The sequence below is a fragment of the Varroa destructor genome, unplaced genomic scaffold (genome assembly GCF_002443255.2).
Source record: "Varroa destructor unplaced genomic scaffold, Vdes_3.0 BEIS01000004.1, whole genome shotgun sequence".
Taxonomy (NCBI): domain Eukaryota; kingdom Metazoa; phylum Arthropoda; class Arachnida; order Mesostigmata; family Varroidae; genus Varroa; species Varroa destructor.
Window position 1 is genome coordinate 44357439 of NW_019211457.1, and position 26801 is coordinate 44384239.

General features: G+C 41.2%; 2 protein-coding genes and 2 long non-coding RNA genes across 6 annotated transcripts; 2 read left to right on the forward strand and 2 right to left on the reverse strand.

Annotated features, from left to right (window-relative positions):
• Window positions 1-1419: 1419 nt before the first annotated feature.
• Aps (diphosphoinositol polyphosphate phosphohydrolase 1 Aps) lies at window positions 1420-18883 on the forward strand. 2 transcript variants are annotated; one of them, XM_086987483.1, is made up of 4 exons: window positions 1420-3840; window positions 11777-11932; window positions 13330-13474; window positions 15166-18883. In XM_086987483.1, the coding sequence occupies exons 1-4, from the start codon at window positions 3745-3747 to the stop codon at window positions 15444-15446; spliced, it is 678 nt and encodes a 225-aa protein (XP_086843609.1). In that variant the 5' UTR covers window positions 1420-3744; the 3' UTR covers window positions 15447-18883. The 2 variants fall into 2 exon arrangements, with proteins under 2 accessions (XP_086843609.1, XP_022657154.1); XM_022801419.2 differs by having other exon boundaries at window positions 1426-3840; window positions 13390-13474.
• On the forward strand, window positions 3847-7139 carry LOC147756258 (uncharacterized). The gene is made up of 2 exons (XR_015326683.1): window positions 3847-6207; window positions 6390-7139. It is a non-coding gene; the product is annotated as an uncharacterized LOC147756258 (long non-coding RNA).
• LOC111248681 (uncharacterized) lies at window positions 10503-21754 on the reverse strand. 2 transcript variants are annotated; one of them, XR_015326677.1, is made up of 4 exons: window positions 21685-21754; window positions 21173-21283; window positions 20470-20711; window positions 17293-19908 (listed from the first exon to the last, which is right to left on the reverse strand). It is a non-coding gene; the product is annotated as an uncharacterized LOC111248681 (long non-coding RNA). The 2 variants fall into 2 exon arrangements; XR_015326678.1 differs by lacking the exons at window positions 20470-20711; window positions 21685-21754 and adding an exon at window positions 10503-12561 and having other exon boundaries at window positions 14289-19908; window positions 21173-21285.
• Window positions 21755-24713: 2959 nt separating this feature from the next.
• On the reverse strand, window positions 24714-25916 carry LOC111249092 (uncharacterized). The gene has a single exon (XM_022802454.2). The coding sequence runs from the start codon at window positions 25914-25916 to the stop codon at window positions 25107-25109; it is 810 nt and encodes a 269-aa protein (XP_022658189.1). The 3' UTR covers window positions 24714-25106.
• Between the last annotated feature and the right edge of the window lie 885 nt (window positions 25917-26801).

Consider the following 26801-nt stretch of genomic DNA (forward strand, 5'->3'; position numbering starts at 1 on the left):
ATCACTGAAGGTTAACAGCATTGAAAATCAGAGAAAAATCGTCGAAGTCAATAGTTAACCCGAAACTACCAAGGTATCCAAAACCAAGCTAAGTTGTAAACAATGGCTAACATCAGATGTTACTCGTATAATCGAAATTTATGTTCAAAATCCAAATCATTATGGATACATATTTATTTTCCTCTATTAACGTAGACAACAATATTTTTTTTACAGATAATTTTCCGAATGCGTGATGCATATTAGTTACCGGTAGCTGATGGTGTGAGACTCGCAAATTCAACAAAACTGGGCATGCGAGTTCCTCCTCCCGCCCCATTTTTCAATCAATATGCCTCGACTCCGTCAGCATTACTTTGATAAGGATAACCATATCTCTAGCTAGCAGACAGAGTCATTACTTCGAGCAACTCGCTGGTGCTACTGATATAGGAAACGCCATTATTTATTGTGGAAAAGAGGTACTGTCGTCATACGGAAGCCTGTTTTTTTTCATAGAAAAACGGTTAGATAGACTCAAAATGCTCTAAAATATGTAACCGGTAGTGGAATTAATTTTACATATCAACTAGAAATTTGAAAGGGCGAACCTAAATAATACGCGCTCTTATATATATATATATATATCATCTTTTTGCGTGATCTTTGTATCGAAAAGCACAATAAAATCTCGAATGGCCGCTTCAAAATCAGAAGAGTCAATAAACTAACAATTCTGTTTTAGCAGATTTACCATTATTGTATAAAGAAAAGTAATAATAAAGGAAATATATAAAAAGAAAAAAGGTAGGTAAAAAATCTTTAACGTTTTATTATATAAGCTTCAATAGTAAGCTTTCTTTTGATGAACCTATTGGCTTAACTGTTGTAAACCCTCATCTTAACAAAGCAACGTATATTGTATAAACAGTTAAACATTTATCATATATACAGTAACTATGCAAGTGACTATCTAAATTGAAGTTTGAATCATATTTAGCTACGTTTATACGAGTATTTTTAAAATCATTTGTGAAAATAGGTTTCCTGGCATTTACCGATGCGTATTTTAAACATCTGTATGTGATGTTGATCATTTTCAAGACATAGTAATGGCCACCGTACTGGTATATAAGTGAAGCGCCCGTTCCACTTAACCAAAATAGTATTTTCTGGCATGACAAAAATTAACAACTTCTCCGATTTTCATTTACGGAAATCAGCCAAAATCGAATGTCATCGAGCGGTTAACATTCTGGAAAAATGCGAGATATTGTCCAAGATGTCAGGTACTCGAATTATGTCTGAGATATTAAACATTTGCAAAAAAGTTATTCAGAAACAAAATTCGCTTCCCTGACTTTGTTTTTTTTTCTTCACCTATTTTGATAATGTAAAATAGTTTTTTTGTGGCAAAGCGAAATGTCCAACTACTCCCAATCATTGTCTCTTATGAAAACTTCAACAAAAGCCAAAAAACGGATTTAAATGTTCGCGCGTGCCAACCTCGAAGTGGACCCTAATCGCTTCATCCCGACTTACTCTTGTTTACGCTATCACACAGCCACCAGTCGTGACTCGGTGGTGACGACGACGACGACGAAACTTTTACTCACTCTTTCTTCTTGCAACAGCCTCTCCCAATGCCCTGTTTGTTCATTTAATGAAAACAAACTGTTCTGTGCTCGCAGACGATACGCGCCGTGCAGCAGCAGGCGCCGCAGCTGGTCGCACCATTCGCTCGCTGGCTGCTGTTCACTCAGTGTTGTTTGTTGAAACAGTAACGAACGACGTCGATATACTATTCCTACTGCGGCGGCGGCAGCAGCAGCAGCACCATTACGGGCGTCGATGTAAAAGGGCTCTGAGACAAGTGGCAGGCACAGCAAAAGGGCGCAAGAACAGGCAGCTTCCACGGCAGCGAAGCACCACAACGGGTGCACTTAGGCCGTGCTGTGCAATCGGCGTGCGGCGGTCTTCCGAGCAGTAGTGGCACTAGCGTACTCGGTACTCGCAGTGTAGCGAGGCTGTACTCATCAACCGTTATATCATCGGTCGTCTCGTGACCGCATCCGGCTTCCCAGCTTCGACGCTAATAAACTTTCGAGTAAACCGCGAGATACCAAGCGACGCAGACGCAGCAAGTCAGCGATTGTTTCCGCGCCCAATGGAGGTTCAGTATCGTGAAGCGGGCCCTTCTATTAGGCTCCCGCCAACGTCCCCTTCACATTTGTAACGATAGGCAACACAACAGCCGTTTGCCAGTCAGTCAGTCAGTCAGTCAGTCAATCAGTCAGCCAGCCAGCCAGCCAGCCACCAAACCAGCACTCTGGCGTCACTAGTTGAACGCAATAGCAGGCCGAGTCAAGTCAGAAAAAAAAACAACAATCTCGATACAATTAATTTCTATTGTTATTTGGCCTAGTCGACAGTTCCACTAGGCAGTTAGGCAGACAGTTTTGTCAGACTAAACACCGCCGAACAGACGGAATAAAAACGAAAATCTTATTAGTCGTCCATCAGCTGGTGAATCCGTCGTTCTTCAGTCTGAGAATTTGTATGGTTCGTGTCGTATCGCCAGCCACAGCGTCAGCCCTAGCAGTATTACTGCAAGTTATAGCAAAAAAAGCAACGGTGTTATCAGCGGGATTTTTGCTTCCAGTTCCCCAGCAGCCTCTGTGCCAGCAGTATCACTCGCCAGCGCTAATTTTTTTGCCAATTTGCAATATCACATTTTTGTTTTTCTGTCTGCGGCGCGTCGTGGGGTAACTGGCGTTCGACGCAGTCGACTGAAATAACCGCCTCGGTATGTGTTATGGTTAATCGGCAAACAGGCCGTGGCAGTTTGTGGCCGTCGCACGATGATCGCAGACATACAGAAAGCGGACTGAGATATAGTCGTATTGATGATACGATACATGACTCACTTATCTATCATTTCGTTGAGTCTAAGTAGATGTTACGACTACCCATTGCTAGATATATTATTGTGTCGTGTTTCGTTATTTCGTTAGGAGTCGCAGTTGATCAAGATTAGCCTTCGTGGTCCCGCCTGTGGTGCATCAGCAGCAATTAATCGGCCGTGCTGTTCTTATCATATTGCCGAAATAAAAAGTCAACTATCCACAAAACGAGTAAGGAATTACAGTAGGTCGTCTGATCAGACTGAAACAACAGTTCTATTGGTGAAGCTACTATTGAAGTCCACCGGCATCGATGCTAGCCGCACGGCAAGCACAAATGAAACGGTACGGCAGCAACAGCGGTCAACGACAGCACCAGTAAAGTATCACCGGTCGGCAAAATAAAATTCTGTCATCACTCTAATAGCAACGAGTTTATAGAAAACAGCTGGGCCATTTTTCCTGGCAACACCGGTTCGATTCGCCATCAGCGTTAAGTCATATGTGTTCGATGAGTAGGGATACAAAGGGCGCACAGCTTTCCCGTGAATCGTTTTGCTTTGTTTTTATCGTAGTAACCCAACAGGAAAATTACTCCCTCCCCTAGCGACACGTTACGTTCTACGCGCTACACATCTGCCTCGAAAACCTTAACGGCAACGACGCGACTCGTCGACCGTGTCACCCCCGTGTTCGGCGGGGTCACAGTGCAACGATCAGTGGAAGACCTGCGCGGTTTTCCGTTGCGGTGTTTGTGCTCGATAGATACCTCTTTGTGTGCACAGGCCAGTAAGTGAGGTGCGAGTTAACGTGTTCAGTAATCGTCCAAACAAGAAAGGACTCACGTTCATACACGAGCACGATGAAGGAAAAGCCCAATTCCACTAGGACCTACGACAAGGATGGATTCCGACGTCGAGCGGCCTGTCTGTGTGTACGGGACGGCTTTGAAACTGAGGTGCGTATTAGACGTCGCGTATGTCTCTTGTACTGTCGCATATTCGTAGACTGAAGTATTACGAACTATGCTTAACGGTAACGCCGAAGTATCTGTTTTAGAGTGCATTCGTGAAGCCCAAACATAACTGGAACTGCACGCGGGATCCCGACACGATACTAAATAGTAACTTTCACTATTAACAAGTGCTTAACCGAATGCTCTATTTTCATTTGTTCGTATACAGAATTGCATTAACCTTTACAATTTCGTCATATTAACGTTTATGATAGAATGTTTGTTTTATTATTACAGTAGAAGTTGTTGCCGATATTATAATTTTTACTATTCTGTTTTATAAAAGGTTTTCCTCAATATTAACGCCGTTATCGCCTGCTTGATCGTATGTATTAACAATGTTGTCATGTTCTCGAGAGAGTATTAAGCGATGCCAGTCGAACCCTCTCCCGTTTGAGCAAATGCCGATCTTTCTGTACATATCACTCTATTATGCTGCCCTTTGACCTCACTGCACTTCTACACTGAGTGGCCAGAGATTATTGTTATTATTACTACGTATAACATACAGCAGCCGAATGAGAGGTAGGTAATACTGTTGTGAGGGCCAGAATATACTGATCAAAGTTGGAGAATTTTTACAGCTTCTCATCTGCTTGATATGCAAAGAAAGAGGCGAACTACCAATGGCTACGTATAGCTACTGAGCCTGTGGCGATGGGACCGGGCGGCGCACGGTCCGCTAAGTTTTAGGGGTATTGACGACATTATTAAAGACACCGTTCATACTACAGAGAGGTATTTAAGCGCTGCAGCCTTTATTTTCCTTTCGACGTCACAAAAATTAAACAGTAAATGGCCTGTCATTTTTCCCTTTGTTGGGACGCTACACTTTGTTACTGTTGCCACATAGCAGTGACGTCATTTGCGCGTATAAATTCACTGGCAGTACCACGAGGAAGTTGGTCTTCCTTGCTCTTGCGTCGTGGTAATTACCCCCAATAGTTGACCATCACAACCTGACCCAGTGTCTATCGGGTGTCCTCCTAGACATTTACCCATTTCAAACGCTGTAACACATAGTTGTACATCTATTTACTTTGGTGCACCTACCAATTTACATATTTCACTGCGTCTTGCCGTGTTGGCCGTTCGTCTCATTGTCGTGCGCAGAAGACACGTTCATTTGCACCCACACATTGCTCCGCTGCTAAGATGATTTGTACTACGCTCGACGCGAGACTGGAGTAACGAGAAACTGACTAGACAGAAATTCCGTTCTGTAGTACTGCTGTTCTTCGCTAACTGTGGCAGCGTCCGATGTTGTTGGTATTATCCTCCACCGTTCGCATACAGTTTACTGCAGGAGCACTGCTTCTATTTGCCGGCTTACTTGTCTATTTCAGGTTTTGGGTGGTCGTCCTTTGCAGTCGTCTATTGGCTGATGAGTGGCAGCAACCACAGGTCACTGCTAGTCGTCCTGCACTCGTCCGTGATGCTGGTACCCATGGCCGGACGCCTGCGAGCGCAGGACGAAACGGAATGGTCGCCCTCGACATCGTCGGCGCTAAACGACATAGTAACGTGCCACCGATCATCAAACTAGCGACCAACAGCGGCAGCAATAGTACCAGCCGTGACGCTCGTTTGTCTGTTGTGTCTGGTGACGGTAACTGCCCGATACATACATGTTTGACTGGATTGGCCTGGCCTGGTTTGACGCTAGTTATCAGTGGTCGATTGCTGCGGCGGACGTTTCGGCCTTCGCTGCCGATGCTGACACTGGTCCCTCCTTTCATTCGTCGTACAGTTAATAGGCAAACGGACAGATAGGCAGGCAGAATTGAAGCGATATCCATACCACGCCAGTATTACCGTGTTCCCGGTGGTGCAAGGGTGAACCAGTGTAGGGTTTGATAGCACCTTTGTGCCGGCCCATTCGTTAGTCGTCTATTGTATATCGTTGTTCTACTCGAGCCCGAACTGCCGCAGCTGTATCTGTAATCGTGCAGAACTGCTTACCGCCATTCGGTCGCCATTGCTTCGCTGTCGACAGCCTCAACAGCCAGTTCCAGCCGTCTCGAGAAACCGTAATAGCCACCGTACTAGCCCCCTAAAATTTTTTTACCGGCCTTGGTGTCTGGCCGTCGAAAAGAAGACGGATAGAAGACAATATATATGGACAGCGAAATAACGATTCAGACATACACACGCACTCTGTACGCGAATAAAGCCGCTGCACCACGAAAAGTAACAAAGCTGAACGTACGTAATAAGCCTGGGCGCTATGGGCAGGTGAACCCGAATATCTAAAGCTCTTCAGGGTTGCATAAACATAATCACCCGTGACGATGTCAAGAAAGACATTAAGTGGGTAGTTAATGTTATTTCATTGAAATTCATGCTGAGATGTTAATTCGCTGTTTATATCGATTCGCCAGCATCTTAGCATTTAGCAATGTATATTAATAATGCTTGTTTAGACGACTTGTACTAGTACTATCGATTTTAATTTCACGCGTTGCAATTATTGTGGGTTCACCGGCTTACAGTTGGCCGTTACGATTGGCGATGGCCATCGGGGCAGGCGATTACGGAACAGGCTGCGGGATGAGTGATGCTTCTGGTGGTCAGCTGCCACCAGCAAAAGGAGACCAACAATTGCAAGGGTGTCCGAAAGCTAGACTTTAGCTGTCCATAGAACATGTCTCGGTAACAACGTTAGCAGCTAAGGATGGTCACTGTAAGCGATAATAAAGTCTATGATGATCGCGTTGATGATCACGATAATAAGACATATGTAGAAAAAGAAGTGTGCCCGTCGAAATTGACGGATGTGCTCAAATCAATAAGTGGAAACAAAGCACAATGGTGAAGACAAGTAGAAGGAAAACCATAACAGCCATTCATAGCCCATTGGTCGGAGTTGCTCCTACGGTGCGAAACTGACGTTAGCTGGCATCTAGGTTGATGCACGCGTGACAATTTTGCGGTTACGCGTGCCGCTGCTGATTAAGTTGGGGTAGAAACGTTGCGCTGGTGTCGTTCTAGCCGGCTTCCCTGAGCTACATTAGTGTTCTTTTAGCCTATGTTGTTTATATAATACAGTCAGTATGCAGGAAATTGTACAAGCGATAGAGGCGGCGCTGCGGTTGATATCTGTATTGCTCGAGTTTTATCGAGAGGCGGTCGGGTGGACACTTGCCTGTCTCGGCCATTATCGCTGCAGTTTTAACTACCGCTGATGCGTAAATGGTAAACTTCGTTTAAATGTTGTGAAGAATAAACTCATATTACGGCCATCACGTTTTCCATAATTATCTAAATATCGTGAATTAAGTTAGCAATAATTATGCCATACCTTGAATGACGTTCTAATAAGATAATTCGTCTCACTATAACGTCAGGATTTATTTGATCTGGAACGTTTTAGCTGGTATATCTATTGAGCATAAGATTTCACAGGGGCTAACGCGACTGAAAAGGTACTGAACGGTTCTACTGTAGTGGTACTGTGATATCAGTGATGTATTTACAATTTAAAAGCGTGATTACATATGTACGAAGTATATTTTTCCCAGGATTATTTTTTGTTGAAAAGTTTTTAAGGCGTTGTCTCCATGTCTAACGCTTGCTTAAACGTCACAAGTTGGTTTCACTTTCAACCCTTGCTTTTCCATGAACGGTGCTTCAAATCGTCTGGTCAGTGACTGAGTACTAACGGCTATCTAGTGGCAAAAAAAAGATTCGCATAAGACTACAGGAGTGTCTCGCTCACCCATCAGTGGGTTCTGACCCAGTCCCATAACATTTTCGCGGTCCTTTTTGTTCGTTCTACTGCACGCCTGTCAAGACCTGACAAGAATTACGTCGGCCGTTGAGTTCTCGTTAGATTTAATGTCTTTTAGTCTTTCGGTATTCTATTTCAGTTTGTTTCGTTGACCAACAACCGTAAATTTCTTAACAAGCAATAGCAGATGCAGATACCGAGTAAGTCAAGTAGACGACATCGTGAAAGCTACTACTACAATAATAAATGAACAGACACATCTCGATTAGGTTACTGTCCCGTCACACGGGTAGTGTAGTAATGTAAAACGTATGCATTGATGCGAGCTCTGCCGGTTTCGAGGATGGTGTCGTGTGGGTTAGGCAGGAGGGGATAAGAATCGAGCTCACTTTGATCGAATGGAGCCTGTTCCTTATCTGTACAGCAACGAAAACAAATAGTGAAATACCTGTTATTGAATTGAAGGTAAAGAAATATCTCTGCAAATACTGATAGCTCCTAATTAATTAGAAGGTATGTTCATTGGCAAATGAAATGGCGGATATATTCACATAAGTGTAGATACAGACTTGTGCCGCCTGCCTTAGCAAAGCTAACAACGTACTAGAGAACGAATTTGCTTATTAACGTCTATTGTGGCTCCATAGGTGCAAGGCGTGGCTAGAACCGTGGGTCGATCGAAAAACTGCTATAATAAACTTCAGATACAATAAAGCATTTTTAATTGAATGCAGCTTGTTAAACTTCTAGCGGGTAAACAGTGAATTGAGCCATAGCTGAATCATAGCTACCTAGTGGGTTTTGGTTCTATTTGACTGGGACAAAAAATTCATCTATTAAAATGTTTACAGACGTATTATTAGTTTCTTCAAAAAACGAGACTTTATTATTGAATGTGGGCGGAAACCGGTTTGATTCATCCTTGCAACGGCGCTATCGTTTTATTCTCGTAACGTTATATCAGTTTTGCAGTAACATGTTTATCACTTCATTTGTGTCATAGGGAAGTCTTTCTGAGGCTGAGACATTTCAAAATAAATATAAACGCCACGGAGCTACTGTACTGCTTAGTACATGAGCTACTCTGAGAATCGTGATACGATCTTGTTTCTTGTAGAAAGATTCTTGAGAAAAAATGAACATAAATGCACATTAACCTGGTACAGAATGGTGCTTGGTTGAAGTACAGCTGAAATGATCGCTATCGAAGCAGCTGCCTTATAGAGGCCAATTTCGGGAGACGAACTTGTGATGATAACTATAGCGTTAAGGATAAGGCCTGCGGTAGTATTGCACATGCTTACCAAGCAAATGGGTTAATATTAATTCTGCGAACATCGCCGACTAAACAAAAAAAAACTAGGCTTCAATTAGCTAACGAGCGTATGGAATGTTGTGGAGACCCCTTTCGGTATGTCACCGTTACGACTTAAATGCTATTTGGATGCCATCTCCACAAATGCTATTCTTCTAAGGCGAGACACCACAAGCAGGACCAGCAAACACTCTGTATTACTACGTATCAGTCTGCTGGCTTGCTATCTTAAAATGTCAACGTACGGCAACTGACTTTGATTGGATTTGTCGACTACGTGCAAGTGGTAGCCTGTCGAAGCGGAAGAATCAGAGTTTATATTGGACATCAGAGGAAGCTTATACGGATGGCACGGAGCACATGCATGATTGCAGCTGCAGCAAAATGGCACGATGGCTGTGAAATATCAGAAGAAAGAAAGTGTACTGGCTTATTAATTCCTAACTGACTAGGATAACTGCACCAGGAAGGTGCTGAAACAAGGTAATAAATTCTGTGAGGCTAGGAAATCGAAGTACTTTAGAAAATGATATATCTGATTAGCTACTAGCGCCGATCAAATTTGGTCTGTTCGTGCTAGAAGAGGCTAATGAAATGGAAGGACGCGGCAACTGGGTACCGAGACAGATACAGATAAGGAATCGCAACGGGCAAAGCGAACCTGATAGTTAAATTAACGACAAAGTAGGTGCAAGACGACGACGTCCAGTACTCCTTGCTACCTAGATGTATGTGGTCGTGGCAAGGTTCGCGTTTGCTGCTCACCACTAAGCTACCGCCCTTGAATTTAGGATATCTACAGATAAATGTCAATTAGCTATCGTTAAGTGTAACTGTAAAATATAAGCAGCGTTGTAGTGTAACGATTAAGCAGTGCCTCAGGATTGCTTCCTTGAGTTAGGCTGCACATCCGGTATTGAGGGGACGATTTACCTTAATGTACACTCTGGAAATAGCAGATATTGACGGTAGGACCCTTTATGGCACTAAAAGATGGAATTGGAATAACTATAAGAACAATTTTGGTAAAAATGAAGACGAATGTCCAAAAGTACCACATAGTTGGAATTCGTGATATAGCCAATCTTTAATACCGGTACTTGTACGAAAGCTTAATCCTACGGGTGAAGCTCGAGATGCTCATTTTTCGAAGGTGCGATGGCGTTTCTCTCGTCAGCAGAACGTCAGCTGTTCTAATGGACTACGTTCGTGAGTTTGTCGGAGGCTTGACATCAATTTATACGTTATATTTAATAAGTTATCTGTTCGACGTAGGGTAATTCATCGTATTGAAAGTTTTGCGCTGAGGGCATTGTGTGCTTTTTTCTGGTCACCACTGCATGATTAAGGGCTTAAAGAAAAGAATGCGAGACTTTACAAGTGTCTAGGAGCAAATGGTTGGGTTTAGTTATATTAGAGGGTCCATTTGTCTAAATTCTTAACCAATTAGGTAAACTCAGCTGATGATTCCATTTTACGTGAAGGCGCCTTTAGGTATATATTAAGGTGTTACAAGCGAATTCGACGAAACTAGTTGGGTATAATTTTTAATTTATTCGAGTTGTTCTCCCTTATTTTACGGCCACATAACTATCATTCGGGTTTCCATGTGTAGTTCAATCTATGGGTTTTCGTAAACCTATAGTGAAATATGTTTACTTACCGGCTTCCCTTTTTAGGGGCACAGAAAGTTCCGTCGCCTAAAGTCAGTCCAGGGCAAGCCTGTTGTTATCTTAACGTTTTCAATATTTGTATTATAATTTTATAACACGTTACATGTGGAATACCGGTTAAAAATGCATTTGAGACTCGGTATCTTAGCACCTGCTCGGTGGTCTTAACAATCTATTCTCCTCCAACATTTGCATTAGTCATGTACCGTGCTTTTACTTAAGGCCTTTTTGTCTAATCTCTCGTTGTTCTTGGGGTAAACTCAACTGGTTTTCACTGAAATTCCAAAATTTAGCAGCATAAAGTATTCGTATGTTGGATATCCAAGTGATAGTACAGTCGCTTCCTAATCACTGGACGTAGTCTAGGTTGAAACCTAGCGTTTGTGCACTTCATATTAAAAATCCAAGCAATAGGAGCCCGGAAGAATTTCTTTTCCCGTTCGGCTTCCCCAGGTTGCGCATAATGAGACCCTCCCCTCTTCCACCTACCCTGGTGAACTTTAATACCGATACTGAGGCCTATTGTAGAAGGGGCGACTGAAAATCGGCTAGTGAAGGTGTATGTATGAGGAAGTCATGTACCTTATGTTGTTGGGGTGTCAGAATGTCAATTGATAGAAAAGTTTCAAACGAATGTAGCTTAAAGCATATATTTGCCGTTAAGCTACGACGGTAAATGTGTTATAAAGAGTCACATTGGCATTGGATAACGTCGTTTCGGCGATGAAGATCGTGCACTTATGCAGATCTTGGAGACATCCTCTATCGATTTAGCTTCAATGTTATATGGTAAAATCGGTAACTTCATTCGTACGTCCGTCAAGTCATTCACACATTGATTTGTAATACATTGTTACGTGTCGTAATCTTTCAACACTAATATATGTTTTTGTATGAAAACAAGCTAACATTGCCATTAGCCGCAGGCGGTGGACTGGCAAAACCGCGTTGTCTTAATTTGATTTCGGTTAAAAGGGTCGAAGGTCCAAAACTTCTCCAAGAAATGTAAGTACATTACTGTATACCGTCACCCGACATGTTTTTATGCAAACTGGAAATACAACATAAAATAACGATGCGTTTTTTCTTTGAAATTGCTGCCGTCGACAGCATCTATTAGTTCTTGATATCAACAATGTATTGTCGTTGTACGTGTTACAGATTCTCCTGGTGTCATCGTCATCAACGCCAGATCGGTTTATCGTTCCTGGAGGTGGACTCGAACCGGATGAGGATGCTGAGACCGCAGCCATCCGCGAGGTGATGGAGGAGGCTGGTGTGAAAGGGAAGATCGACAGGTGCCTTGGCATTTTTGAGGTAAGTTAAGAACATCACTGGCTTTGCGTGTTATGGAGCGTGGCAATAGTGAAACTTGACAGTACTTCATTCATGATTTCATTTAATATCTTATGCGTAAATCTAAATGCAACCACTATATAGGGCTGTTAAACATTTAAATCGTCCCAACGCTCTTATAAGATCAACATTTTTTGAACAAACGCACGTGGATGAGGTTTATTACAGAAAGGTTATGGAATTATGTACTGCAAGTATTAACTCTGAAAATATTCATAGTATTGAAGCCTTCATTTATAACTTCAGGTTGTTTATCTTATTAATCCGTATTAACTAGAAAAATTAATGTTGACCACTAAATATCTCTTGCAGTTTTCCTGTCAGTTTTAACCAGTCCCCAAGCGTACTTAGACTTATCACTTCCTTTTTACAATAGCAGTAACTATGAAAGCTGTGTTCGAAGTAAAGTGGTATTTCACTGTAACACGGTGTGCGATTCGGTGACAAAACGAACAGAGATACAACCCTTCCACTCGCGTCGTCGCTGCATCGGTGATGTTCATACAAGAAGCGGCAGCGTTGAGGGCCCAGAGACGGTGCACTGGACGGACGAGTTAAGGGTGACACAGCGTGACAAAGTGACTTCTTTCCTTAAAAATGAAAAATAAGAAAACGTGATTTTCCTTATTCGCTGAACAGTGACCAATCGCTACTAATCGCCACCATGGTACGCTGTATAGCCTATGTGAGATGAATCGAGAGGGGCGGGGCAAGTTACCAGCCATTTTTAAAAAGTGGTGACTATTTGATCTGGTGATACCTGATAGTCGAGTATCAGTACCGGCCGGGGCACTCGATTCCGTATCGCGCTTACGTCTGGCTCGCGCTATTTAGGCTTGTGCTGGTTGATCTAGCGAAATTGAATAGCGTATAGAATAACTCGCTTTTGAGACATTGATACGCACGTCTATGTCAAGCCTTATCTGTGATCACTTAATCAATAATTGGTCAGAACTCCATTTAGCTTAATTTGATACTGCAGTAGGTAGCGCTAACGTAGTTAACTATATCAGTGCTTTGCGTAAGAGCAAAGATTTAGCAAAGGCCAATACGGAGGTTGGGAAGGTGTCTCGCGAGGCTTGCGGCTTGCAGATATACCAGTATGGTATGTTCGACATGAACTTGGCCGTTCCACTAAGCAAATTCTACGATATTTGTTTAGTGGAACAATGGACAATGATGCTTTACATGAGTGCAAACGAGCACGAAAAAATGCTTTTCCTAATAGAAGAAAAATACTAGGTTTTTTCAAGGTCAAATTAGATTTAGGCCAGCTAAAGCTGGTGGAAACAATTACGGAATAATTAACGACGAAGAAAACTTTCTGTTCTAAGTTGCCTCGTACTGCTATCTTGCAGGAAACGAGTATTCTCAAGGCTCACGACAGCACTATCTTTTCTGGTGATGTGTTGTTTCAGAACGTCGAACGACGGCATCGAACACAAGTGTTCGTTTTGCAGGTCCGCGAGCTACTAGAAGAATGGGACGATTCCAAAAGTATCGGTGAGCATTAGTCGACCGCGGAGAAATTGAGTTAGTTGCTGTGTTTATCGCAGCCGGCAGAATCTGTTTCGACTTGATGGTTGCAAACAAAACGTTATGCTTTCGAGAAAGTTTATTTATTTTTTTTTTTCGTATATTTAAAAATCGTTTTTATATATTAATTTTCATTTCTATAGATACAGAGTGGATTAATACCTAGTACTATGTGGTGCACTTTCACTTGCAACCCAAACAGCGTCTAAGGACACATGCTAACGATGTTCAGGGTCCACCCACAGCTCTGTTTGTTATTTGCAGGTTCTTACTTTTTTGCTTGTAACTTGTTTTTACCACCTAGCACATTCAGCTGATAATTCAGTGTTTTTGCTGGCGTTCGGTCTCGAAATGGAGGTTGGTCTAATCGCGTTGCGCCATAGGCGAGCAGTAGACGCGTAAGGGCTTGCAACCAAACTGACTACCAAAAATAGTCCCTGAGGCGGTCTAGCTTTTTTTGACTCTTTCAAGATTTAGCGTCTAGCACCAAGCTATCGATACGACAATGAACATCTGTCTAAAAGTTTCTATGTCCAAAGAAAAAGTGTCGTATTGCAGCTAAAGAATCATGTTTTAAGAATCTTTGACATCACACATGAATTTTAGCTGTTTTTGAATGTTAACAAAGGCTAATCGCCGAACTTGGTGTAACACCTATTTTGATAGAGAATGATGAGGTTGCAATTAAATAATTTCAACAGAATATAGTACTCCGCATGCATGATATGTTCGTCCTTGAGAGTCACGATACTTACCATTCAAGACTAGGTATAGACCTTACCTTTTTCTCCGCGCTGCTTTCTATTTAGTGAACGATTTGTCTTCGACCTGTGCTTGGCGGACTGGCTTGCTTGGTTGCCTGCGGTCTTCCTGCTCAACAAGTCTCATGCGACCGTTTCTCAATAGCAGTGTCTCCAGATAATGGCAGTCATTAAAGGCAGGCCAGAGGATTTGCGCGCAAGATTGTGCTAGGTGACGTAGTGTGACAAAGCCTATTTTGCGTCTGTGTCGCAAGGTGTTTGGAAACTACGACAGGATAACGTACCTCGTCGCTGATTCGATTTCCACTTTGATATGTGTAGAGTCTGTTGCCGGAAACATGCGCTTTTACGACACATGGAGGAACTGGGCCATTATGGGAGGCTGAATTGATAAACGATATAGTTCCTTATATGCATTAAAATACGCCTGTTAGTCTGTAATTACCAGTGGCTGGGGCTGCAATGGGGATTAAAAGGGAAGAATTAGGTAATCTTTTCAAATTGAAAATTGCAAGTTGTATTGGTTGTAAATTATCTACATTTCGCTTGCGTTGTATACCCTCGTGCACAATATACTATGGTCATCATGGTCAGATATAAATCTCCTACGCTGAAAAGAGCGTTTTATGCTCGATTTGTATGTTTCTATATATATATATATATATATATATATATCGATGTAAATTTGCAAAGTAGCGTCCATTTGCTAAGGGCTTTTGATTACTAAATACCGTGCAAAGTGATATTATAGACTTTCCTGAGTAAGTGATTATCTATGACTATTGATATATTCTTTACTCCTAGATCATCTCTTGCTTTGTAGTATTCGAATAATTCACAGTATCAAGCAGTGACAGCAGTATTAAGATGGGGATTCTTTTCTGCGTTTGTCCTTAGGCCGAAAACGAAAGTGGTTTACGGTAGCAGACGCTCTTGAGGAGTTAGCGGTATCCAAACCTGTACAATGTAACTACGTTCAGTTACTTGCGAACAAAACCGATTCAGCCTGTTGCTTACCGGTGGCACCCGAAAGTGGCGAAGGAGCAACTCTCAGCTTAAGGAGCAGCAGTGGCTCTGGCGCCAACGCGAGTTGTGGCTGCACGAGCGGTCAAACGAGTAATAACAACACGTCTACGAATGTCCTGGACGACCTTGCAGCTGAGTCGACCACAACGTAGAGACTCTCCATAATAAAGAATAATATTATATATATATACATATATGTATATATATATATATATATATGTATATATATATATATATATACATATATATACACATATATATAGAAACGAAATTATGGGTCCGTATAACGTATTTCGCATCACCGATGATAACCTTTCGGTGTTGAGGGCTGTCCATGAGTAGGATGGACATGGTTTTGCACCCGGACCGATGGACGAAGAACCTCTTGCTGCACACGTAGATTAAGCATCAAGCAAAAACCAATCAGTTTTCATTAGAGTCGTCGCTATTGAATCTTCCAGTTGCAGCGTTTTGATAGATTATTGTTACTGCGTTTCGTCAGTTGTGGTATTCACGTACGGCACGCGAGTTCATTGTCGTTAAAAAAGGAGATGAAAAGGAAACAGATGTCAGTACATATATATGATAATAGGGTGTATTGCAAGTGCCGAATCGGGTCAAAATAAGCTTAATGATTTAATTTCTAACCCGATCGCATCGGGCCTCTTTAGAGCCAGGAAGTTCTCATGCGTCGACAATTTTATACTGTAACAGCGATGACAGTGCCATTGTGTCAACGTATTCCGCTCGTTCCTTGCTTATTGTCTTAATCGTTTTATCAATTATCTATCGCTAGGAGAGGCTTGCTTCCTGTGAGTTATATATGTTACGTTTCGAACAAAAAATGCCTTTATGGTACGGGGAGATAAATGGATATAATTGCGGTGCAACACGGAGATAAACAGATGTGGTTTTTCAAGGTTTTAGTTAGATCGATCTAATCTTAGGCCGAATTTCTAATAAACCTCAGATGTTTAAACGGTGTCGATCAATAGAACAAGGAATCGCATGGGTGATATTATTCCTATGACGTTGATGACATGATTGGTAAATATCACTATTGTTGATTATACACTTATTATCTTTGTGATGTTTCTACAAAACAGCGTTGATTTCAAATATAATTTGTTTTGTGCGAGATTATTACTCTAAAGTGTGACTAAGCCAATGTGCTCGGTCAATTTCGCTGAGAAAAGCCATTTTAGCAAGTCGTTCTTTAACCGTTGCACTAAAGATACGTTTCAATTAAATACGAGCTAATATAAAACTATACGCGAACGACTCGAATGTTAAGATCTGTTGGAGGTGGGTATCTGTTATGCCGTTTGCATATATCTACACGAAGCCAGTCAACAGAGGCGGCACCTGTTACAGGGGCCATAAGTGCCACGAAAGAAACAGTCCACTGGAAAGTAAGCCTGAAAAGTACGTCTAGATTGTTTGTTTGTCAGAACCTTCGAAACGACAAGCAGTCACGGGCGAAAACTAACTATGACAACACAGCAACAACCTATGCAGCCGTGGAACAATCTAAAGAGGTTAATGACAAATCCGTCAATTAAGCTGAAACAAAACAGAAAAAGCAATGGTCTCCTGTGAACCAGTGCTTTCGTATGAGGTGCATGGACGACAAATCCAGAAGTGAGTACGAAAATAGTAAGTCCACAAGGGACAGGGAAACAAACCTCTGCGGGGAAAAACGACTAATAAAAATATAAATAAGTGGAAAAGAGAAATAAAACAGAAAAAATAGATATCTAATTCTAATTTTTTTTATTTGCCGTAAAACAGTTATTACGTGATACGAAAACGCGAGTGATTTCCTAGTGCGCTCAGGGCTTTGTGTGCGCGATTGTGACCCTAGTAGAAAGTAACGAACGAAAACAGTGTTATAGCAGAGACTGTGCGATGTGACACGAAACGTTGTGTGACTCAGCAAAGGGGAACCGTGCTGGTCCCTATTGAGTGATGTAGAAGTAACCGATAATTTACATATGAGTCTAGGAGATCGCCATCAGTGCGAGTTAGAAGTAGGTATTATCAAATGTATGATGACAAACCACGCCGTTGGTTATCCTAAACAAAAAGAAAAGGGGGCAGAATAGAACGGTACTGAAAGGAACGTACACATACGCTAGGATCCAAGGAGCAGCATCTAGAAGGCTTCCCCGAACGGTTCTAAGGGCGAAACGTAATTTGCTAGTCAAAGGGAACTATTGGTGTAAAAAAATCGCATAGAGCGGCAAATTATACAGAGCAATTTCAACGCGAAGCTATAAAAAAAAGTTATTATTCAGGTTTTCTGTTCCTCAACAACTGAATGAAATACACAAGCCAATAAAAAAAATGCAGCTGTAATATATATAGCCCATGATGTTCTTTCATCCACCTAACCTGTAATGCTTCCGTTCTTGGCGGCTATGCACGCCAGTGGACAGACCGATCGGTTTTATTACAAACGCGATTGGAGAGATGCACTGGCGGAGACTGGCTAAACGTGAAAAGGTTAGGATGTCTGATCTGGGTAAAATGGAGCGCTATACATTAAGAGGAAGACAAAAGATCGTGGAAAATTCACATTTTTCGCACGACGGTCGTCACATAATAATATACAGGCGGTACAGTCAGAAGCATAATTATATTATATAATAAGGAGTGGACACTACGACGGGGTAGGAGAATGGGGCTTTGGTGGAAGTTAATCTAACATTGGACTCTATCTATAGAGTCCGGTGTCTAATTTGTTTCTGATAGCGAGCGAACGCTGTTGTAAGCACGATCAATCTGAAATAGAATTCTCAACGTGGAAAAATGGCATTGGCATATCCGATCAATCGAAGGAAGACATAATACAAAAAAAGGCGATATATATATTATGTAGCACAGTGTCGTAATATGATGATGTATCAGCGAAAATCATTACAATAGGAAAAGGAAAGAGATCCGTGCTGCTAAGTGTCAATTCGATTACCAGTTCCAGCAGAGATTTTTCTATGATTTCCAGAAGCCGAAACGAAGCTGTGTTTATTTTATTATTGTACTTAATGTCGTTTTGTGATTGATCTATAAAGAATAAAGGATATCACAATAGTTTGGGATAATTATTAGTAGTTCTGATTCCATACTGAAAAACATTTGCCAGATCGTTTTGATTTAATCGATAAGTTGTCCTTATAACGATAAGCACGGCACCGCACGCTAAGAACTTGGAGCTCCCATAAATGTGAGGCAAAAGCCAAATTGGTGCGCACGCATTATATATGTAAACATTGGGAGACACTGAATAAATTAAGAAAAAGACATAGGTCAAGCGAAATATAAGATTAGAGAGCCATTCTATGGAAGTTGAAACGAGTGTGGATGAAGAGATATTTTGGACAGAAACATATAAATAAGGAGATCATTTAGAAGCAAAAGCTGCGACGATTCATGTAATTAAATAGGCTCGTCGCACAAAATGAAATGTGGAAGCTGAAAAATTCTCATGTCGATGGTAACGAACAGAATACAAACAATGATGGCGGTAAGGAAAAAGACTTATATATTAATATGACAAATTCCATTAAAATGTGTCTTTGCAGAAAATACACTTGACTGTGTGTTCATTTAAATTATTTGTCTCTCGAGACGGAACGTAAACAGAGCCTTAGACCCTATTCGTATACCGGCTGGATCATGCAACAAAACGATAGAACACACTAACTACATTTATCTAATAATGATAAGTATAGTGTTATATAAAGATAAGATAATAATCAAGCTAGCTAAAAATTGTATACGGGCTAAATCGAATAAAAAATAGTTTCCGCCTTCATCTAAACAGAATTTTATATATAGTTTACTTACTTCGAAACACATTTATCAAAATCTAAGTTAGTAATACTAATGGGTCAAAGGTCCAATAAATTTGATTTGTCCTGTTTGTTTGCGCGTTTTTACAGTTCCTAGAATGCATTGGCCAGTGTGTATGTACATATATACGGATGCTGTCCTTGTATACGGCAATATGTCGCAGTTACGCTCAATATTTAACCTCTGAGAAATTAATGTTGTCTCCGCCTGTTTTTCTGTCAAGGTTCTGGCCTTTTCGAGTGACTAGTACCCAGGGAAGCCTAAAGGTAAATAGACCGAATGGTACAAAACAGTTAGAAAGAACAATCTCCACATGGCAAATTCTTGTACGAACATTACATTATGTTATCTATTGATGCTTAGGTACGTCGTTCAAATGAATTACGACATCATATTCTGACCTTTAGCATAGAAGTGCATCTGTTGGATTGTTTTTTAAATGTGACGTCCAATGTTACATCCACATGATGCATGGAAAATGTAATAATACGTAATAACAATTTAAATGTTTGCCCGCCTTCTCAACTCGTCACCTACGCTGCCAGTACAACAGGAATAAAGAAGATTATTCCCTGAACAGCAAAAACGAGCCCAGGAAAGAAGTCGATCGACTTGCTGCAGATAACCGTCGTCACAGCGTCCGTACCGATAGGCACAGGTCGTTCGAAAGCTGACGTTAGACTTCATTCGATTGTAGAAGAGGCTACATGTGCGCTCGGACACCAGTCACTGATACGATGAACGGAACTCCGATAAAAGTTACTGAAACAAAATGGCGACGGTTAATGAAACAAAGTGACAAATAGCGCTGCTGAAGGTATAGAGCAAATAAACCAAATACGATACATAACTACATGGGATGGTTAAATGTAGAAGAACGAACAGATTTTAGCATCCATCTTTAGGATAAATAATGCAGCGGTCGTGTTCTTTTTTGACCACCCTCCCAACTTACAACTCCGTAAGTTTCTCGTATGTATTCTACAAAATGCTGCGGTAAAATGGTCTAAATTCTCGCATTTGCTGTTTGTATCACTTACGATTCGCTATGTAGTGATACAGCACTATGAATTATAATATGCGACCGAAAGACAGTTACGTAACATTTAAAATGTCTCGTACTCGTAAAAAAAAGGAACGAAGCTCATATATGACGTCAACGAAGAAAAACATATATATATATATATATATATATTACTATAAGAAAAACGTTTGTTACTCTCGTTTATCGAAGTTCCTCTCAGCTTTGTACTACGAGTTCAATAAGCGGAGGCAATGACACTCGCGAGAATATTAAACAGACTAGACAGATTACCTACTTACGAACATAACACGCACTGATGTCGAGGAAGAGCATCGAAAAAATAAGACACTTTAAACCGAAGCACGTAACCCTATGGCTATCATCATCGGATCGGATAACTTGAGCGCTTTTGTAAACAAGAGCATGTTGGGGGGCGAGAGGAGAAAAACGACAGTTATCGAAAGGGAGCTCACAAAAGTCTACTGCTCGACTTCCCATCCGTATAGCAAGTTAACGTAAACGTATTCAAGATCGGCTGCACCTGTAATATTAACATGGCATCAAAGTTTATCCACGTAAATAGAGTATATACAATACTTATTATCATTCTCCTGAGGCAATTCTGAATAATTCAGTTTATCAGTTTTCTAATTGCCAGTACTGGAACCCACTGGGCTTACATTATATGTGAGAAACTCTAAAGGAATCAGTGATCTTTCCTTTTTTTTTATATATCTCAACAGAAGCATTACAGTTTCATACTGGGTATCGACTGGTTTACCAATTTTCTAGGCACGTTTGTTTAGCACAAGTGAGATTAAGGGGCGTCTGAAATGTAAGATATATTTTTTGGAATCATTACGGATCTCATGAACTTTTCTTTATCGTAAAGACACTTAGCTATATATTTACAACTGTCCCATTTTTCAAGTAGAAAAATAAGTAGACAACAAACATTTGACCAAAATAAGCCTGTTCTAGGTGTTGTTAGAAGATAATTACCTGTACAACCCATGAAACCAATCACGATAAAGCTTTGTTTTAACACCTGCGGTCCTATCGAGTGTTCTATCACTGTACGCGAGTTGTCCTTTTTTATGTCCCCAAATATATCTGTAACGGGTCGCACATTTGACAATCAATCTAGCGCTCACTCCATACGGTGGAAGTAAGAGTAAACGTTTCTCGACTTGTTTTAGCTTAGCCGTTCTGTAGCGTGTGGCAAGATATTTTTTGCTAAACAGATTTATATCTGTATTTTAAATTCTGTCCTATTCTTGAGGATTATATACTAACACTTGATTCTTTTTTGTACAAGTAAAAATGCACAAAATTATGGACAACAATTCGTACAAGAGCATCGCACAAGTGAACTGAGGAATCATTTCTAGTTTTGCTAACCAGTTCCAGATCGGCCAGGTCGCACCAGATACAGGCAGCTAGCCTCCATTAACATAAGAACAATGCAATTACTGTTGCTACTGGCTGTATGGCGAATATAGTTGTCAACGTACCTAAATCTTGAAAAACGGCCAGCAAAAGGACGAGTGCCACAACGAAGATGATGCTGACTCCAGCCGACATGTGCAAAATATTAATTCTCGCATAGAGATAGCCTCCTGCGCTGATAGCACTCACACGAAGAACTGAATCATCAGGAAGCGGCCTTTACGACATTCCGCAGGGCAGAACATCGTGATGTTGGTGTATACCGATGTCATGAAAACGAGTAGACCACCTGGTAATATTGTTCGTGTGTCCGAAATTTTAACACCGCCCAACGATATTAACATGACCATGTATATAGTTTATAATATAATAGTCTAAGTGCGATATCTGCATACCACTGGTACGTAATATGGTGATAAGGGCTTCCGCACGAAGAAGTTTTCCTAAGGGAAACTACCATTATTTAAGTTAGCTGTCAATACACCAGGTGTCTCTGCGAGAACGTTGTAGTACGATGGTACTTCCATTCTATAAAAGGTGAATGTGTGAAGCAGCGTGCTGATAAGGCCTCCTACCGTTGCTACGCCATAACGAGCTATATACTGGCCACTGATCAACGACATTGCTGCACTTAATCAAGTCACAGGCAGTCATGAAAGTTCTATGGGCATAGATGCACTAAGGTGGACTATGCAAATTTTGCCAGTGTCAACGTTTCTGTACACGAATCATAAAGTAAAATAAATGCCCATCGAAGTGAATACTTTTACGTTAACTGCTCTCGTTAATTTCACATTGTTTTTGCGGGCTTTGTTAATGAACATATCTGTCATTGGTATCGTAAGTGGCGCTGTCGGACATATGGAACACATAAGGATGATCTCGAGCGGATATCTACGTAGGATTTCTTGCTTGTGATAGCACTGACTGAGCATAATATTTCTTTGCTTATCGACGTTCAGACAGCTCTTAATAGGTGCATAAATAATGTCTTTTTCTTCAACTAGCAGATCTTTATCGCTTGAAGCAGGACATGTTTCACATAAGCCGTAGAGACAAGCAACCACACGATCAGCGCTAACAATTCGGTTCTCTTCGAACATCTCATCTCGGAACCTCGCGAGGTAATCCCTGGAGCAAGCTACAGATCATCCAACAGACGAGATATAATACACTTACTTTCTACTTCTGGTACACTGGTAAAACCACTCGATTTACTAACGCGCCATTCTTACGTGTGTGCCTGAATCGAACTGAAGGCTACTACGAATACAGTTATTACGTAGCGCCTCAAGAGAGAACTTACCCCTTGGATCTCAGTTTATATGAGTCACTATTAAATTGAATTTTTCTATAAAAACAAATAAACATTTCACGTTCTCATACCTTCGCTCCCTCTCTCTTTCTCTCTCTCTCTCTCTCCCTCTCTCTATATATATATACATATAATCAACTACGACGACACCTTATTTCCCTGGGACGTTCCATACGCGTCGGTTGACGAAAAAGCCATATTGCTTAGTTTGACAAAGTTCATAAGACTTGCATAAGTTGAGATGTTTAATGTGGAAGTTTAGCTGTAGACTGTCATTTAACGAGAAAGCGCAAACAAAACTAGGTAAGTTTTTTTTGGCGGAATTTTTAAAAGTGTAACTGCATATGATGGATTAGACAGTATTTTATCTGTAAAAAAAATAGTTCTTAAGTATTCTTACGAGTATTAGGTCGCTCCATAAGGGACAGGAAAATGATAATTGGTTGTTAGCTTTTATTATCCTTAACTCCTAAGGCACTTACCGCTTATAATATAGTTTTTGTAAACAACAAATTATAACTATAGTGAGACTAAATTATATTATCTACGCAACATCTAGAGGAAATATTTTTTCTATCATTAATTTTTTAGGCGTCTTACAGGTAGAAGTAGCCAACTTAATCAAGCGGCACCCCGTTTTTATATAGTAACGGTAACGGGAGTGCATAGGATTCGGTGTACAACTGGTTCGCGTTTTAACACTTGTGTTACCCGTGTGCCTCCCCTCCTTACAGTTTACGCTGTCGGTCAGTTCTTGCTAGGAAGTTCCAATCCCTCTGAAACGCAATGACAACCGACTGACAGTCCTACTGCTCTGTTTATTCTGACCGTAACCTTTCTGCCGATGTTAGGACCATTTTCGCTGATGCTAGTCTGTGTGTGTGTAGTTCGACACTTTCTGCAGCCGATCCCTAACGAATGCAACCGTCCGAGTACATTCGTCTCACCCCTAAGTTTCAAATGTTAACAATCTTGATGCGAAACCGCCATTCTTTATTGATCTGCGTGTATATTTCAGAGTTAGTATAAAAGCACTTAGGTACACGATGCGTGGCATGTTTGCACGTACATAAAGTCGAGGTCTATAGATAGCCTATTTCGGACTAAAGATAGTTTCACACAATTTTTTTCATAGAATGCGAGTTATATGTTATTATGCTAACTAACTGGTGGTTTAATTGACAAAAACTATCTGTTGGCAAAGGCAAAAAAGGCTTTGCATTTTTCTACACTCAGTTACACAACAAGTGTACAAAAGCCAAAGAATAGGTTCTGGCGCGGGCGGTATAAAAAGATTTCAGATTGCGGCTAACCAATATGGGAGGAAGACAGGCCGAGGAGATGATCGGGTAGCCATTTGCAAAGTTGCATGGGTAGTAACGACTTGAAAAGGAAAGTAAACATTGAAATGATAAACGAATTGCTCATGACTATTGGGCAAAATCAGTTAGGAAAAGGAACTTGTTCTGTTCTAATCAACAGAACCAAAGTTCGTACAATTATGATACGGGCTGTGAAGTACCAAGTATCAACACTTCTATAGAATAATTTTGTAGGCTTCTCAGGCAAGATGAATTAAAAATATTTAATATGTAACATCTATATTTTTTAATGAAATTTTGAAAATTTTATATCCAACAATGTATAGAGTAGTATGTCTACACGTGGATAGGCAATATTGCACTTTTCTACCCAAGCTGAGTAACATTTACAGGTCGAAAGAATAGACTCTTTTTATTGGAAAAAATAAAATTGTCTACCGTTTACTGTCTTCTATCTTCATTTTATGAGCCTCACAGTACAAGCAAGTAATACGTAGGTAAACTTTTTGTTGCTTCATATAGTAGTAAAAGAATTTGACCGTGTAAAGGCATGAGTCTCAGGTTCTGACCTAAAGAATCTCTTCAGGGTATGGCCGTGGCCATACGCACTTACGACAGTCTTGTTTGTGTGGACAATTCAGCACGTCATGTTTCTCAGCCTCTTGTCGGGTCTCGGGCAGTGGTACAGGCTAGGCATGGCAACTGTCAGCCTGTGTAATGTTATAAACTTGCATTAATAAGCGCTAGCTCTTCTTCGATATTTCTTCTAGGCACTTCATTAATTTCTACATTCATTAACACTATATTATAGCCTCCAATCCTTTTTCATTTTATATTACCCACGATAGGTTTAGTAGTATCTATGATGCCCGTGTTTTCCATATTGGCCATAATGCTTTTCTCCATGTACGTGATGGCCGTGATCGCCATATTGGCCCCCGTGATGTTTTCCGCCATATCCACCATAATGACGATGGTCTCCGTGGTGTTCGCCTCCGTAATGGCGTCCATGGTGGCCCCCATGGTGGCCTTCACTGTCGTGTTGTCGATGATGTCCATGATGTTCTCCGTGATATCCACGGTCACCGTGCTCGCTATGGTGTCGGTCCCAGCCCCATTTACGTTCGTGACCCCATCCGCGATCCCGATGGTGTTTGTGATGTTGATTCCAGTGGCTATTTCTGCCTCCATGACCTCCGTAGGAGTCGTGCTGCCTGTGATCCCTGTGTTGACCCTCGTAATAGCCTCCGTGGTGTCTTCCGCCGTAGTGCTGATCACCACCATGGTGTCCGTGATGCTCCCCACCATGATGGTCTCCATAGTGTTTATGGCTGCCATGTTCATGGCGATGGCCCCCGTGTCTTCCGTACTGTCCATGTCCTTCATGACCTCTTTGACCATATCCCGTTTCGGCTACCTCCATCTCATCTTTATACTGCAGACCTGCTACCTGTACAAGGAAAGGGTCTGCCCCAATAGGTTCATCGGTTTGTTTTTGAGATTTTCGATGAACATCGGTAACACCTTTAGCCAGAACATTATTTTCACTTTGCTTGGCAAGGTCCTCACGAACTCTTGAAGAGTGCACATTGATGATAATGATTGCAATGGCTGCTAGCAACAAGCTGCAATGGCCACTAGTAGTTTTGAGTTGCCGCATGTCGCTTGCAGTAAGTGTGCTTCTATTCTGTGCTCTGTTCTAGAGTAGTTATGTCTTAAATAGGGGGTTGGCACGGTGATCCAGCTGCGGCCGTGTTCGGTTCCTACAGCTTTAGAAGTGTGTGGCTATACTAAAAAAAAAAATTTGCACATTCACTGTAAAATGACGGCAGCGACTGTTCCAAAAACAAAGAACATGGTCAACCTGTGTCACAAAATCGGGTTCACCGCCAAAGTTCATCATGAGCTTTGCGGCAGGCTTCTGTAAGCAGAAAAGCCCCAAAAACTGAAAATAAACACGCACTGACAGCCGCTCGAACTGGGGCAGCTGTTGGCAGCAGTAGCTGGTAGCAAAGGAGAGGGCATTATAATAAAAAGTATAGTTCACAATTCGAATTTTTGGATCGCTCACTGTCAGACAGAACACTGAGTGGATTAATTATCTTATTACGAAAGCTCCATAGTAATATTTAAAGCTTAGAAACTTAACTACGGGTTATGATGTGAATCCAACTCATTTATTCACCTTTGTCAGATAGCATTTAAACACCTGAAATACATATATTTATGACAAGACTCGAACTATTTGCAGATGACAAATTGTTTCCAATGCAAAGCTTATCGATACGGTCTGTCTGCGTTTGTTGTAGAAGATTAGGGCGAGCGTATATTGAGACGACTCCGCGTTACGAAATGATATGTCCATCGTGACTACAATAGGATCTGCAGGATAAAAGAACAGGAGTCATTTGCTGAAGTGATCGATCGATCTTTTTTTTTCATTGATATAAAGCTTTTTTCTCTGTGTGCCAAGAGAAAGAAGTGCGTTTTGTTCACTAATCTACACTCATCGTTGCTGTTTCTCAGTGATTCTGATGAAATGGAG

Bases quoted from the DNA above. Each gene is read 5' to 3' on its own strand.
- Aps (XM_086987483.1), top strand. From the start codon at position 3,745: ATGAAGGAAAAGCCCAATTCCACTAGGACCTACGACAAGGATGGATTC. The intron at 3,841-11,776 runs GTGCGTATTAGA...TACGTGTTACAG, and splicing joins GGGACGGCTTTGAAACTGAG to ATTCTCCTGGTGTCATCGTC. The intron at 11,933-13,329 runs GTAAGTTAAGAA...GCTATCTTGCAG, and splicing joins GGTGCCTTGGCATTTTTGAG to GAAACGAGTATTCTCAAGGC.
- LOC111249092 (XM_022802454.2), bottom strand. From the start codon at position 25,916: ATGCGGCAACTCAAAACTACTAGTGGCCATTGCAGCTTGTTGCTAGCA.